General features: G+C 32.7%; 1 protein-coding gene across 1 annotated transcript in view; it reads right to left on the bottom strand.

The window, feature by feature from the left end:
• Window positions 1–15,414, bottom strand: part of LOC129908947 (titin) — a 41,899-nt gene extending 26,485 nt beyond the window's left edge. The window contains exons 1-2 of the mRNA XM_055985795.1: window positions 14,296–15,414; window positions 28–205 (exon numbers count right to left, since the gene is read on the bottom strand). Coding sequence (XP_055841770.1) covers window positions 28–205; window positions 14,296–14,349 — 232 coding nt within the window. The 5' untranslated portion in view covers window positions 14,350–15,414. The remainder of the gene's footprint in view (window positions 1–27; window positions 206–14,295) is intronic.
• Window positions 15,415–17,238: the final 1,824 nt, after the last annotated feature.

The raw sequence follows: 17,238 nt of genomic DNA, 5'->3' as shown, positions 1-17,238 counted from the left end.
AGAAGAATAAAACGTTCTTTAACTTACATGACAAACAAGTCGTTACGTTGTACTGGACAAAATATGGCGCGCACTCGCAATATCCATTCATTGAACACGTACTGCCTTTTATGAAATCTGTGCAGTCCATGTCATGTTGGCATTTGGATCCCAAGTTGCTTGCTAGACATTGTTCCAATAGGGCGGCAAAGATGACGACCAGGATCTGGAATACAAAATAATAAAATAAATTTAAATATAATTTTGAAGTGTTACATTTTATTGTAGTAGATTATTTCTGAGTAATAAGGAACAGAAATTTGATAGATGGAAGAAAATATGTATGTCACGATTTCACAACGATGCTTCATTTTTCTTCCAAATTAAGAAGATTACAGATTTTCAATGCTTTTAGGTCAATATACTAAAGGTTTTATTAAAGGCCTGGTAATTCGAGCTATTTAGAAATTTTAAATGTTAAAATGTTTTGATTGTTCGCAATTTCACCGAGATATTCGAATCTTTTTTTTTTTGTGTTACACGCACACGCATGTGAACACGTCCAATATATAAAATTGGCTTGTTCAATTGCCTGTCAAAAAAAAAAATTAATTGGAAGTGAAATTTATGTTTGACATTTTTTAAGTTGACAGAATCTAATATGTTTTCTTTTTGTTTTAACGATAACTTCTGGTAACTTTTCATTGGGGTTTGATATTAGCTGAATATATCTAACGAACGTCTATTACAATAGTTGGGCCTTAACTTTACCACTAGAAGCACTTTAAAAAAAATGTCCAATGGCTCTCAGCTAGCTAAGGAACTTCTGAAGCCAAAACCACAATGGATTGTAGCGCCCCCTTAAGGCGTTAGCAAGTAGCAAATAAGTTCTAACTGTCAAAAAGGTTCTAAATCTGACTATTTAAAGCCTTAAGCTTTTTTCTCATATTTAACTTAAAACAACTGACATTCGGATCAGACAACACTAAATCACAAGACACTGATTTGTAGTTTGTACAAAGTGCAACGGCCAGGAACTTTATTTAAAACATAATTGAAAAATAAATCTTAACTCAATTTGTTTTGGGAATAAAAACAATGAGATCCAATGATACGAAGCGATGCCATTCACTTAATTTTTTTTAAACTGCGACTAACTATATGAAAGAAGAGAGACAATCCAATTAAAAAATTTTCAATTTGTGTTAATTGAGTGGAACGAATTAATTTAAGCGACAATGACAGACTTTTTCCACTACCGCGAGCATAATATAAAAAAGAATAAAGAGAACAAACCTCCTCTCTATAGCTAAGGTGGTAATCTACAAAATTGCAAGTTGAATAAACCATCATCATTAATTTCACCTGCAGAAGCAGCTTCACCACAAGCATCAGAGAAATAGAAAGAAGCTAAAGAAGTGAATGGCTGCATTAGAACTCTAGGAAAGGCTTTATGTTCTAAATAGAACATTGTTGAGATGTTGTCTCTATAGGGTGTAAGGTTTGTCTGCTTCAACTTCTTTCGTCCCTTATCTGATCTTTATCGTAACTCACGAAACAATTTCGCTTCATTTTGTCATTCTCTTCCCCTGTCGTTTCACCACCGCTCCACAATGTCTTCTTTTTCTTCTTTCCCAGATAAAAGGTCCACACAATAGAAAAGGAAAGAGATAGATAGGCATCTTTGAATATGAAGTTTTAGAACTTGTGACTGGGTTTGGGGAATGCCACAGAAAACCTGGGTTGTGCCTTGCCTTACCTATATAATACTGCCTGCCAATGCACTCTCTGTCATCTTAAAGTGAACCTCTAAATCTTCCACTAGAGTTAACAATAGGAAGAGAAAGATCATGTTACATTCACACTTAAGGTGCACACGGTGTGGTTTATATAGTAGCACCCCTTCTCTCCGTCTTGTTCGTCTATAAGGTTAGGTATAGCAGCTCACTTATATTTACATCACCCACCTGTAGCTGTACCTATAACTGGCCGCTACAGCTACTGCTGTGCATGCTACAATCTCACGGAATCGTATTCATTGCCCTACATGGCAAAGATGGGGATGAAATTGCAGCAAACTGATTTACCGTAAAAATATTCCCATGGCAAAAAGTATTGGCATCTCTCTATATTAAGATGTGGTCTTGAAAGTTGCAATGAATAAGGTTTTGTTTCATTTAACTCGCTTGATTTGTCAGATGAAGGGATTATGTTGCAAGCTTGTAGAGTGAGATTATTCTACTTCTCTACACACAAAAAAGCAAAAAAAAAAAATGGCGCCCAACGAATAGCACTTACATAGTTATTCACTTAGATATTGAAAAGCATTTAAAATAATTACTTAAAATTGCTCATATGCATAAGCCTCAATTAAAATAACCAAAAAGCACTCGGATTATTCTTTAATTTCTTTCTGGTTAAGTCCTAAATACTTCGGCGTAATTCAAACATTTCTAAATGGAATGTTTCTTCTTCTGCATAAAAGTGTCAACACTATCAAAGTCGAAGAGTGGAGACTTTTTAAACGTGCGTGTGCCATTGAATAAACATACTCGCACAGGTACCTACCTCTCTCTTTCTATAGCCAACAAAAGGAGGAGAAGTCAAATTCTGAAAAGTGAAGACCCACAAGACAACGCGACATACCTCGACTTGGTCCGTCCTGTATTATATAGTCACCTTTATTGAAAAGCTATTGAATATATGTTGACAATTTCCCAAGGATACTGACCACAGCGCATCTTTGGCCATCGCATTCAAAGACCAAAACCAGCCAAACCGACTTAGAGCGACGATGAAGAAGAAGAGTGGCACAAAGAACTGTTATTTTGCTGCCGCATTCTTTGCGTATTTGCTTTTTGAATCATTTCTCTGAAAATAGACACCACAGGAATCGTTTGCTTGAATTCTGATGCTGAATGTCGCTGGCTACTGTGGTGGCCAATTGCAGAAGTCACATGACAGCATGCTAAATATGAATTTGGCATCTATTGAATGGCACAAATGCAAACCAAAAGGAACATAAACGCTTTCCGCTTTTTTCTACTTTTGTTGTTGTTGTTGTTGTCATCCTTTCCTATCACGAGAATTCGTGCGTTTTTCTATTAAAGATGTGGTATGGCAACATAGATACTTCTGCATTCACCACACATATTCTCGAGCAAGGCCACAGTCATGTGTGGCATGTCGAATGATATGAGAATGATAATGCATAGCTTTTTAAGTGTGTCTCCAATAAATCAATAAAAAAGTAATTTTTTATAAAAAAAAAGGAAGCAAAAGCAATTAATTCATATTTTTGAATAAATAATGCTTAATTGGATGGCTTCGTGCATAAAATATTTAAAGAATAAAAAATAGCTGTGATTTGGTATGGTGGCGCTGTTGTTGTTGTGTGGACTGGGCCGACACGCACATGTTATGCATAAAGTGGCGTGAAGCCATTGACATTGGACAGCAATTATAGAAATGCTTTTTTTTTCTGTTTTGGTTTTTTGCACGTCATCGTCGTCATATATTTAAACGTCATTGAATAAATTAAGATACAACGTGTTGCATGGACGAATTAAAATGAACTTTGAAGTTCTTTATTTAACGCTTGACATTTTTGTTTCCTTGATTCACACAATCTCAATTATTTATTTCGATATCGATGAATCTCAGAATCAGCTTTATAAAGCATAGGTCTCAATGAGTAGGTTATTCTTCTCATTGAACATGGATTTTAATAGGGGTACTCATCACAATTGTATCAAACAGATCTGGAGTATTCTAAATAAATCGACTTGCAAGTTGTATTGCAAGTAGTAAAACTGTAAGTATATTGCAAATTTTGGGAACAGCAGGCTTTCACTTGAACATTTAAATAATCTAATAGGTACTTTCAATTCCTGGACTTTCGAATAGGCCCGTTGCTTTGGAGGCGGTAAACTACAAATGAGTAAGATGATCTGGTACATTTACTCCTAGAACTATTCATGCGATTCTGATCGATTAAATGAGATTTACATTGATTTCGTTGAAAGAGCATTCCATTGAAAATCACAAGCAAAGTACTAGCAGTAATTTGCCTTTCCCCCGAAGGAACTGGGCTATTGAAAGTAATTAGTAAAGAACTTCTGAATACCTTGTCCCCACCCTAGGAACACCACCGCTTTCTTCTTTTGAAGGTTTAAACGCACTCATGAGTAGATAAAAACGATAATCTAGTATACAATTATTATGCTTTTGTGGGCAATTAAATCAACCAACCAATTTCAATTACTCAAATCAATTTAAGATTTCACAAGCAAGTTTGGCATGCAAGTTACCTGTCACTTACTTCACATCAAATATGCAAGTCTATAAAGCTAGTACATGCATGTAGTAAACCTACATGACAGAACTTGCATCTATTGTTTCACTATTACATAAAGTTTCGTTAAGAGTTAAGTCTCTTATGTCATTTGCATCTTTTCATACATCTTCACAATTGACATGTCATGTAAACATAACAAAATTCTCGAGCTGGAAATATTCCCACCACAATCAAAATCATCTATCTTGATTTTTAAAAGTTCTTCTCAAATCGGAGAACATAAAAGATAAATTTAATTGTACCAATAAAATAGTTCATTTAACTATTAAATTGATCATCATTAAAATTAATTTCTTTTTTTGCACACAATTTGTCTAGACGCAAAAAGGAGCAGTAGCAAAACAAAGTAGCAGAACTGAAGATAATAATTGTTCATAATATTCTTAACAAGAAGATCTTCAAATCAAAATAAATGTATTGTCTTTCCACTTGAGTTTCTAAGTTACCAATGTCATGATATAGTTTCGTTAAGTGCTTTCGAGTGTTGTTGAAAGCCAATTTGTGAATGCAATTTTGTATGCGGTAAACATTTGATCAATGTCAAGAGTAATTTGCAATGTTCCTTCTACTTCTGATAATAAAACAAAATGATAGAGATCAAGTGACTCCTACACAGTTACTCCTACAGTTACTCCGAAAAGAATTGACTGAGGCATTTAAGAAGTCATCTTTTTGAATTTTTTTACTACAAAATGTCACAAAATAGTATGAAATCAGGGGCAGAATCACGGCATACGTTCGCTAACGTATGGTTGCTTTGTGTCTCTATCTTTTTCTACTGATTAAATTGAGACAGAAATAGTCAAAACGTTAACGTTTGATCGTAACCGTGTGCCGTGATGCGACCCTAGTTTCATAATTGATTTAAACAGTTTTGACATGAGCTGTCTTATCATTGAACTTTAAAGGTACGAGTAAAGTATTACTGCAACTCATTTGACAGATCGATGTAATTTTGTCAAGTTGATTTGACAGCTGGTAGCTCTGTTTTTGTATAAAACAAAAATTACATTTGAGCAAAATAATTGTTCGTTCTATTTTGACATTTATGTATGTATATTCCAAGTGTTATAACTCCATCATGAAACTCTATTGTCACTCACTTTTGTCTTAATTTCACGGATGGTTTTAATTAAATCTTCAAATGGTGCTGAACACATCCATCAAATTTAATTTGATTTTCGAACACGTACGATGTGTTCTAAAGCCGAGTTTACATTTTGTCTCAAAATAATATTTTTTGACTAACCGTATAAACCTTCTTCATCAGAAAACAGCAAAAAAGTAAAACAAAGCCATGCGTTGATCTCTCTCGAATTGGATTGCATGTCTTGCGTTTTGAGTTGCAATGTTGTGTGTGCTTTGAAAAACGAAAAAAAAAAAAAAATAATAATCACTTCCTCGCATTAAATCATTTTTTGATTATACAGTATCCGCCGTCATCGTTGCCGTCGCATACAAAAAAAAAAGTTAAAAAAAGGGATTTCTCAGAACAGTTCGCACTTTAATGCGTTCATTGACCTGTGAACATTGCACCAGATTCTTCTCTCCTTATATACATTTTATATTATACATCATCCAATCGACATTAATTGCAGACCTCCGTTGGGCTGGTTAATCCGACGTCACGATAATCCTCCCAGGGCATTATTTATGAATAGCTCGCAACCAAGTCGCTTTAATACTATGGAAGTGTAACCTATACGTAACAGAGTGTTGTATACAATGGATCTTATTTTCCAAGCGCAAAAATAATAAAATAAAATAAAAAAACACCTGCAAATGGAAAAGGGGTTTTCTGGAAGCGGTGAAGATCAATGGGTTAATATTATTTCGATGTTTGGTGTTAAAGGATAAAAAAATTTTCCACATTCACGTGTGGAATTTTTCACCTGTTCCGTCGCAGTGTGTAAAATCAATTCAATACGAAGAATCTTAAGTGGTGCGAAGAAGTATTTGCATGATGATAAATAAGTATGCTGAATGTTTATTGAGTATATAGCTAATGAGCATCATAGATATTTTAAAGACATTTACATTGCTTGTAATCTGTCAAATCAGTGCAATTACAAGGACAGAAGAGCATGGGCAGATCTAGTAGTATAAATGTACTAGATCATCTACTCATAAGTCCATAATTTACCACATTCAAAGTAACAATAAGGCTATTTTAAGAGATCTTTAAAAGCCCTATAGGACTTCAAAGAAATCATCAATATATCTGTCTCTCTCTCTCTCTCAAATGTCAAACTCTATATTTGTTGAAACTGACATTGGTTAAATTTTTTGAAGCAAGAAAGGAAACTAACCCAAAACCGCAATCAATTTAACAATTTATAGACAAATATTAAGTTAATAAAATCATAAGAAAATTTATGTGAATTCGTCTTTATTTGTCTTGCAAGTTTGTATCTGCCAGTTTCATGAAAAAATCGGTTGTCCCTTTTGACTTTGACAGATTCCGAAATGGCCCAAGGATTAAATGTCATCGGTTCAAAATTTTAAGAAAATCAGAAAAGCCACGTCAGATTTGACATTTGAAACGTCAAAAATTTATCTGGACATCAAATTTAACCAATTTTCTATGAACCTACCTGGTACATCTCTTATAATTAGTTACCTTTATAAATTACGTAACCAATACCACTTGCACCTTGCTTGTTTGTCAATAACTTGCAGCAATGAGTGGTGCAAGTACTTTAAACACACACAAATACATGATTCACATATCTAGCAAACGCACATTCCATACCCATAAAACGTAATCAATACCTGTATGTGAAGAATAACACGTTACTCCTTATAACTTGAAAGATATATTCATTCCACACGGGATAACAGTACATGCACGCAAAAATAAATAGACATTGCAGCGGAATTAAATAATAAACACTCAACTCGCCATAACCATCCAGAGAAGAGAAGCTGTTGAGGTGGTTTTGAAAAGACTGAAAAAAGAAGAAAAAAATGTAGTAATGAAATCTGTGCGAATGAAGACGACCGAAGACGACTAAAAAGCCGCTGGCTGCTTGCTGGAAAGCCGCGCGCCGCGAAAGAAACATCATCGCCACCACGCACAACGAGATAGATGCAAATGCTGTCATTCTACATCAAGCCGCCACCACTCCACTGCTCGACGTTACTTGCTTGGAGTTGACAGAGTGAATTTTCACTGCCACGCCAAGTTTACCTTCACCTTGTGTAAACTACCATCCAGAGATCATAGTGCTTGTTGTTTCATGCCACGCATTTGGAGCCGCAATGAGTGCTTGAACTTCAATAATAATGAAAAAAAAAAACAGTCAAAGCACTGTGAGGTCGATAGGCAATTAAGTGGCGGTTCGAATTTTAGGATAAAATCAATCTTTTAAAGGTTTAGGGAAGCAGATAAAAAGTCTTAATCGTTGAGATTATTGCTAAATAAGCACAACTCTTTTTAAGCCCGATGCTTTTGGTTGAAAGAAACGTCATTCGGGTGACCAAGTAATGGCATACAATTTGGTGTACATTCTTGAAACTATACTGTCAAACTAATTGCTTCTTAACTGTATTTAAAATGTACATGCAAGTTCTCATGCAAGTCAACATGCAAATCGGTGGTAGCAAAAGTGCCAATGGAATAATAAAATTTTTTTTTAGTTTATTACAACTTGCTTTACTATTTGAGAGTATCGCAACTTGCTTTGCAAAATTTGCACATGTGACCACGAGGTCACAGGTTCCTACTTATCCTTTTCCTACTCGCGAAATGACAAAAAAATGTGTAGTAAGTAATTTTAAGCATACATCAAATCATTTAAATCTTTCTGCAATTTAAGCTTACAAGCAAGGTGCTATAGATCAAGTATGCAAATAGAAGTTTGACCGATACTAACTGTAGGCTTCTTGCTGGCCAAAAATTGCACGTGTAAACGAGAGATTAGCAAACAACTTGTCATATTTTTTTCAGGTAACATAATAAGTACTTAAGACCCCACAGTTCTTAATCTTAAGTCAGATCGATTAAATTTTGAGATACAGGTGAATATATTATGTTTCATCTTTCATACAGAAATAGAGTAACTTACTGAAAATTTGACAAGAAAGTAAGCTGAAAAAAAGTAAGTAAGTATTTTAATAGCTCGTTGATTCAATTTTAATCATCTTTGTTTACAATCTTACAACATTGTCTATAGAATTAAAAATTAAAGAGCTTCTCATTTAAAATGAAAACAAGAAAGCTACTTAACTAAGTAATTTAAAGTTGTCGCCCAAAATGGGACACTGGCTTTATTAAGTGATACCTACAACAAGCTACAACGCACAAGCGCGTGCCACACTATTAACAAATCTTCTGTGTTGTTGTTCTGTGGTTTGTCTCATCATGATGGGTAATGTGTTGATGATGATCGGATTAGAGAAGAAAAAAAATTGTAGGAAGGTAGGTAGAATCACTTCATATTAGTGGTTAAGTACCAACACAAGACCCACTTTCATCCGAAAGTGTTATTTTCTAGAATTTATGATGGAAGGTAAATGTGTCATTATTATTTTTTTTTTTTTTAAGTGAAACTTCAATAGAATTTTAATTTAGCAATGTTGTACAAACAAATTAAAGAATACAATTTAAAATAAGAGAAGATTTTAAAGCTTTCATTTACATTTAGAAATCGCTTATAGCAGCTTATCATTATGACAGTTGAGTATCTGTCAAATAATTCCTCGATCAATTTCAATAAATCTGGTCAAACATACCTGATTTCAATTCGATTCGTGTTTACAAGGGCTTTGGATTTTCATTTTGAACTACCCAATAAGTTGACAGTACAGTCTTATGTGGTTTTGATACTTCATATCACTTGGAATATCGAATCTGTTATTAGCAACACAAATTACTTTGATGAAAGTGACAGAAACAATGTCAGTTGTGGTAAAGGTGGTAAAATGGTAAATGTGTCAAAATATTGTATGGATTTGACAGTTCGTTTACCACATTTTCTATTTTACCAAGTTTACACCGTTTCATGAATACTCTCAAGTGATATCTAATGTTATAAACAAATGTCAGATTCATCAAAGTAGAGATTTTGAAGGTATGCTGCAATTTTTTCTTTAAAACCGTATTGTTATTAACTTCTTGTTTATTTTTATTTAAAATGAACATGGTTTTAATGGAACGCGAACAAATTTTCAGTTTGAAATAAAATTGTGGTTAGTAGGAGATTCATCAGTTAAGCCACTTCAACTGTACCTACTAACATGCCTTTAATTTTTTTTGTCTTTGTAAAACTATCTTTAACGATGATGTTTTTAAAAGTTTCATAAAAAAACATACAACAAACATAATGAAAATGAAACTAATTTATTTTTATCCAACAAAGATCTACACACCACGCAATGATCCCGAGGCACAAAATCTCATGAAAAACATCAGCGAGGTAGATAAACATGACGAGCAGATTTACTCCCTCTTGATTGGATATCATCCTAGAGAGTGGTGTGCATTTCGTTCTTTCGCAAGGAATTTACATCACCCGAAAGTGCCTTAAGCAGAAAGGATTTCAAATCAGTTCATATGTGAAGTGCAGACATATACGTCGGGTGGTAACTTTTTTTAAATTATGACTGAAATGCTTCAGACTTAAAACTAATGAATGTATATAAGGATTTTAATTAAGGATTTTTATTATTATGGTATTTTAACATAGTGTGGACTTACAGAGAGAGAATCTCATTATTTTTCATTTGGTTTAATATGATAAATTTTTTACTTGCTCTATAGGGCAAGTATTGGTTTCGTGTAGAAAAAAAAAATCGAGGTTTTAATCAAAACCAACATTACGATGATGGAGAAGATCAAAAAAGTGGTTTTCGTCATGCCGTCCGTCGGTCTGTGCGTGTGTGCGTCTGTGCGTCTGTGCGTCTGTGCGTCTGTGCGTCTGTGCGTCCATCTGTACATCGAGCTAGGGCCTAAACGGGTGGATGGATTTGCTTGAAACTTGGTACAGATGATTTTTACGTAATTCCCTAGGTCCGTTTTTTTTATTTTTTTAATATCTCCAATTTAACGCATATCTCCCATATAACGTTTTCGAGGTATTTCAAATTTCTCGAAAACGGCTCTAACGATTTCATTTAAATTTGGTGTGCGCAGTACTCTTATTGATTCCAACAAAACTGCGTTTTTAGTTTTTCTCAAAAAATGCCAAGAGCGGAAATATGGCGTTGCCGTTTTTCAAAAATTGACATGTTTTTTAAGTTCATATATTTCATCAAAGCATAAGTCAATTTTTTCAAAATTTACAGACATCATAGGTATTGAAGTGTAAAATGTAAAAAAAAATTTAAAAAAAAAGTTTTTAAAAAAATTTTTAAAAAATTGAATTTTTTTAACTTTCGATTTTTTTTTTGTTTTTATTTTTTTTTTTTTTTCACAAAATCTTAAATTTCCAATAAATATTTAAGATAAAGATGCTTTGAACTACAAGAGCAAGTACGTGCGACCCAGTCGTGCATTTTATTTTATTTGTACATATGTATGTGTCAAATTAATGTCAAAACCAAACTTTATTAAAACTGTGGTAAGTTTTCACAACTGTCACAAAGATGGGTCAATCAAAATAGTCTTTTCAATTAAAGCTGCCAAACTGAGAATTTTGGCCAGTACATAGTGTTAACATCCTATAATTTGGTTGATTTTACCTAATATTGCAAAATAACTTTGAAAATTGAACAATTTCACGTAAAAAACGCAGTTTTAAAATTATCAATTAAATGATGCCAATTTTGATTATGTAATGTAAACAAACAGAACTGGCCGTTCAGCTATTTATTTTATTCAGGTGTGAATAGTTTGACACATGTCAAAAATATAGAAATTTTAAATACAAAATGTTAAATAAGTTAAAAGCAGCTACTCTTTGCGATAGTTTTCTTAGAGTATTGATTTTATTAGGATATGCATGGGGAATTATTGTTTTCTTGTATTTTAACAACTCAATAGTTCTGTTTGGAGTCTTTTTGGACTAAAATATGAAATCAGTTATATTTTAAGGACTTCAAATAACTGACCACAACATCAGATTTAAAAAAAAAATTAAATGTCAAAATAATGAATATTTTCTGTATCATGTATGTAATTCGCAGAACAATTTTTTAATTGTTCTACATTTCAATTAAATTTACAAAAAATCTCATATTAATTCTAAATAATTTCTTTAAAAAATAATATACCTCATAAAATAGGTAATAAATATTATTCCTACAAACATTTCTTTATTCATTTTTCTTAAAAAAATATGCTCAAAAATGCAAATTCTTTCTTTAAAAAAAATAAAATAAGATGAGTTGCGCTTATTAACGTACGAACTTTTAAATTTATATATTTGACTTAGCAAATTAGTCATTCAAATTATACCGAAATTGTAAAGAAGCCCATGCATCTTTTTAATTAATTAGCTGCTGAAAGTTGGCAAACCTAATAAAAAATAATATGGGAACCTAGAAAGCTCTTAACATATTCTGATTTTTATTCAAATCAGTTTTGAATACCATTACTTATCAAAATGTTATAATTATTTTTTTTTTTCTCCCTTTCCATGTTAAATTAATTGTATTTATGAAATAAAAAAAAAAATATCTACCAAGAAAAACTAGGCCAACAACCTATTCTTTTGACTCTGTCAAAATTTTAGGAGTTTGAAATATTTTACGATTCTTAGTATTAAAAGTACCTATTCACTAACATCCCACAATCTTTTAATTTTGAAGATTTATACCATTGTTCTATTCGTTATAGAGTATAAATTAATATTATGCTCTTGCCAGTTAAAATAGCAAACATTATAGGTCAACAAAATCATCATCAAATATAAAATGGCAATTCTTAGAATATAGAAAAATTCCCATGGACATTAAAAAACATTAGACACTTTATAGTCAAGATTAAAATTGATGTTCTCTTTAAGAGCGACTTACATTTTTAATCGCAATTAATGAGGGTAATTCTACTCAACTGGGTGTTAAAAATAATCCCCTTTTATTTATTTTATTTTAAAGCAAAAATATGAATAATTAATTATTTAGATATATTTATGAATTGTTTTTATAATGAAAATTGCAAACAAAAATAATGTTTTTTTTTGTTTGGAAAGAAAAAAATAATGGTCTTATAAATTCTGGCTCTCAAACAATCATTTAAGGTAAATCCGAAAAAAAAATCTTCTTTCATTATCTTTCGACCAAAATTTTTATTCAAGATAAATATGTGTTTGCTCAGAAGTAATTAAGGTTCAAAGTGAAACATTACAAACTGTTCTATTTCTGATCTGTCTGTCATTTAAAAACTTTATATTGGCAATTCCACCAAAAGACTTTTAGAAGTAATTACCAAAATGTTTCTATAATTTATGTATGTATTATTTTCATGAGTCAATAAAACTAAACTAAACTAACTACCGAAAAATAGATTTTGTCAATTTTAATATAAATAAAATTCGATCCATTAATGTATCTTACCTATTAGGTACATTTATATTTAATTTATTTTTAGCATTTATCAAAGGTGACAAGGTGGTTGGCTCTTAGGTTCGTATCCCATGTTAAAGAAAAAGAATGATTTTTTTAGTTTATTAAATTAGTAGGATAAAAGTGAATTTATCTTTATAATTTAACGTTATACCTTTGCCATTTGCTGAATCGAAACTTAAATCATTTATGTTGAACATAAACTCTTATTCCCTACTTTTTCCTCTGAGTAAACTGTCACATAAGGATTTATGTAGAACTTAAATGCTTAAGTTTCGATTTAGCAAACGGGTCTAAGCACTTTAAAATAAAATGATTCCCATTTTAAATCCCATCTGCTTAAAATAAAAAGATTTCATATTAAAATAAATGGAATACGCTAAAATTGTGTTAAAATTAAAATGAACTTCTTTACATTTCAATGAGAGTTTTCTTTTTAAAAGAGCTCCACTAAAAATTAAAAGATTTCTTTTCAGTTCTATGAACAAACTTTTTGATATTAAAATATATTTTTTTTTTAAAGGGGAATTATTTTAAATTAATGTGAAAATCTTTTTAAAATACTTATGTATGCTTTTTGTATGTAGTTCGAAAAAATTTGATAGTGATATTAAGATGGTGAAGATTGGGATCTTTACCAAGACTTCAGGCGTTATAGTTGATCACACTAACCATTGCGTCAAGGGGTACTACAATTTGCTCTCTAGTATAGTTGAAATTTTGTATTACTTTTTAATCTAGGATTGGTTTTTCTTAGATAGGTACTTTTAATGTGTTTCTTATTGTTTCCAAAAAGGCATCAATGCAATCAATTTTGGTAACGTATAGATGTTTTGTTAACGTACAAAAAAGATTTGTCTTGTTATTTTAAGACGGCCGTCTTGTTGTTTTTACCATGTATCTTTTCTCCCTGTTTATTTTTTGGCCATATTTAACTGCACAAAATGTATGTAATATAGCATTAAGATCTCGTATTTTTTAAAGAGTACGGATCAGCTTTTTAAATTTTATAATCACAAGAGATTTCGTGAAAAACTTCAAAAAATCAAACACAATTCTTGATTCAACAACTGACATTTTAAAATTTAAATCAAAAATTCTTATGGCCTTGAACTAAAAATTCTCTTTCGGAGATGGCATTAGCTTTGCATATAATTCCCTCCTTAAAACAACTCAATACAAACAAAATATACCTAAATTCCAATTGAAAATAATCAGGCTACATTATCACCATGGCACAGATATCATCGCTTAACTTGTGCCTTTTTAATAAAACGCAAAGAACAAAAAATAAAGAAATAAATTAACAAACAATTTATTTCAATATACCGCGGTTAACATCGTTAAGAGAACCATCATTATCATTCTCAAACTCAAGACACGAAACAAAAAACAACAACAAAAATTATGAAGGAAATAAACACAATTATTCAAGTATCCATCCATACACTTACCATCGCTCGATTAGCCGCAAAGAAGGTCTTCTTGACAAGTCTTATTCTCGTCATATTTTCACACACAATTTTGTACTAACTCTGTCTTCAATTTCTTGCTAGATCGCACTTTTTTTTACTTTTTTTTTTAAGAAAGGTCTTACAAGTTCAAAAAACCGTCCCAGAAAAAAAAAAAGATCTTTATGAGTTCACACACGGTAAAATACGAAACCAACAAAACGAATTAAAAAAAGAAATATATCTAATTTATTTGGAATTAGAACCTGATGTTCTTCTATGAAGACCAACTTAAGAGCCGGCTTTTTATGCGAAAGTTATAACTTCTTGTCATTCAGTTATGACTTTTTGTTTTAATGGAACACATTTAAGGCATAGGTTTTGCCGGTGGCTAGTTTTTTTTTTCTATTTTTTAATCCAACACACGACTTCTCTTTATAAAAGCTATATCCTTTAGATATAGATTTTTATAGAAATCTTATAGGAGCAAGATGAAGAAGAATTGCGAAATTCAAAACCGAAATACACTCGCGACGACACGTAGAACAGGACGAGAGGACTAAACGACCATCAGGCAATGAGGCAACAGATATTATAGAGTCCAACAAGACCGCTAAAGGTATAAATTCTAGGTTCGTTGTGGTAACTGATGCGGCTGCTGCAAATGCATCCAACGGATACACATCAAGAAGTGACACTAGAATGGATCGTGTGTGTACGAGTAGCCTCTCAAAAAGGTTCGGTTTCGTTCTTCTTCGTCGGTCGGTCGTTCCAAGAGGGGTTTTCTGCACCGTTATAAAAAGAATATGGCTCGCTGCCGCAAAAAGTCTCTTCAAAAAAAATCCAAAAACAACAACTCTTCTAGTACAAAACGATGACGATGATGATCTTGACTATCAATACTATTTTTTTAGAACAATCAGTTTGGTCTATCAATTGATTTTTTTTTTTTTTTTCAAATTTAATTTGATCACTCAGTCACAATATAAATTGAAGATGCGTTATTTATTAATTTAAATTTAAGGCAGGAACCTGCTCGCTGATCGATCGATGATGAGTATGAAAATGTATTAGGAACGAGCTGTTCGTGCGATCGAATTGATGGTCAGAAACCAACTGAAGAGGACCAGACCATCAACGGACTTAAGAACTTACTGAGCTGAAGAATCGAAATAGCATGTTAACATATACCTCTCCAATATCGAGGAGTATACTGTCTTTATAGTTTGGCTGCGCGCTGCGCTGGTAAATTGAAGAGACCGTCCCCATACCCCATATGAATGTTATGTATGCGCGCATACAACTTGCTGCTGCTTGCCCCGGCTGCTCCGGCTTCATAGCCAAAGTCAAAGCCAAAGACGAAGACGAAGTCAAAGCCGCAGAGTTAAGTGAAGAATACCCTTGCTTCTTCACCGCCTCTAAGCCACCGCCACAATCTTGTTGGTGTGCGCTTCTGTGGTTCGGTTCGGTTCTTCCCGCTACTGCAGCAGTGGTCTGGTCTGTCTTCTACCGAAATCGAGAGACCTCAAGGCGAAATGGAAAAAGTAATAGATGAAGAAGTGAATACAACAACAATCCCATACGACAAAGTACGATGAAGAAGAAGAGGTTGGCACTCAAGCACTGACACTGGCATTGCTGGCTGGAAAGAGCCGCACAGACGAAGCGAAGCACGGTGCAAAGTTGGGATTGGAATTGGGATTGTTGGGACTTTACTCTCGCATTCGGTCATTTCACATACAAAAAAAACAGCCCAAAGCAAACACACATTCAGAGAGAAAGAAAGAATTAAGAAAGTCGTTGGTTCTTTCTTTTTTATTTGACTTTAAGTTGTTGAATGTTTTTTTTCTGTTTTTTTTTTTTTGCTTTTTTGTTTTATGAATTTTTTGTTGCCTCTTCATCTTCATCTCAATTTTATTTTCGCCGCATTTGCTGATTTTTTTTTGTTTTACTTTTTTGTTAACCAATTTCCGCCTTCTCCTGTGCGCTGCTGCTGCTGTGAGATGTATAAGATGATGATGCTCTTGGATACATATCCCAGAGGCTGTTCCACTAAGTAGGCATTTTTAAGTACATACTTTCATTCTAATATACACTCTGCTTTATGCTGCTGCTGCTATGGATGGTACATAGGTATGTTGGCCGTTTTATAAAGTTGGAACTTCGAAGAAGTGTTTTTCTTGATCAATTTTTTTGGGCGGATCCAATCTACCACCCTAATTAAGATGACCCCATAAATATTGTTTGCAAACTTGTGGATTGCTCTGTGAGTTTGTAAAGTTATTTTTTGAGTAAAGTTTTATCAGATGGTCCCTTTTTTCTTAGTTTATGGTATAATGCAGGACAAAATCAAACTTGGCTTAAAAAGTTGTACAAATTAAAAGAAAAAAATTATGAAGACTTTTTAATCACCATGTGCCAGATACAAAAATTTTAAAACCATGGTGTAATTTTTTGTATTTTCTGAGATCGATGGTGAAACTGATGTTAAAAGTTCACCACATTTATGTCGCGGAAATCATCCCGATAAAATTTAAACCAAGACTAAACCACGGTTTTACCATTGGCTTTAAATAATTTGTATCTTAAATACGAATTTTAAATTAATTCTTTGCTAAAGATCAGACATTTTTTAATTAAAAAGAAAACTTAATTATATGCTACTGAAAATAGGTGAGAACTCTAGTACAAATTTTGTTGAAATTGTTCGAGTTGTTCACGATATTTTTTTTATAATAAACGCGTACTTAAGGTACACGAGCGTTAGGAAAATGAATAAGTATTTAAAACGAGATACTGATGAACATTAGTTTTGAAGTTTTGAGTTTTGAAGGGATGTAAAAAAGCGAGGCGGGTAACGCGTTACACATTCGCGTAGTGCGACTGAGGAAAGAATCAATGTATTTGGATTGACGTCCGAAATAAAATTCGAGGGCATTCCTCGAA

The sequence above is a fragment of the Episyrphus balteatus genome, chromosome 2 (assembly GCF_945859705.1).
Source record: "Episyrphus balteatus chromosome 2, idEpiBalt1.1, whole genome shotgun sequence".
NCBI lineage: Eukaryota > Metazoa > Arthropoda > Insecta > Diptera > Syrphidae > Episyrphus > Episyrphus balteatus.
This window is presented reverse-complemented; position numbering and strand designations above follow the sequence as displayed.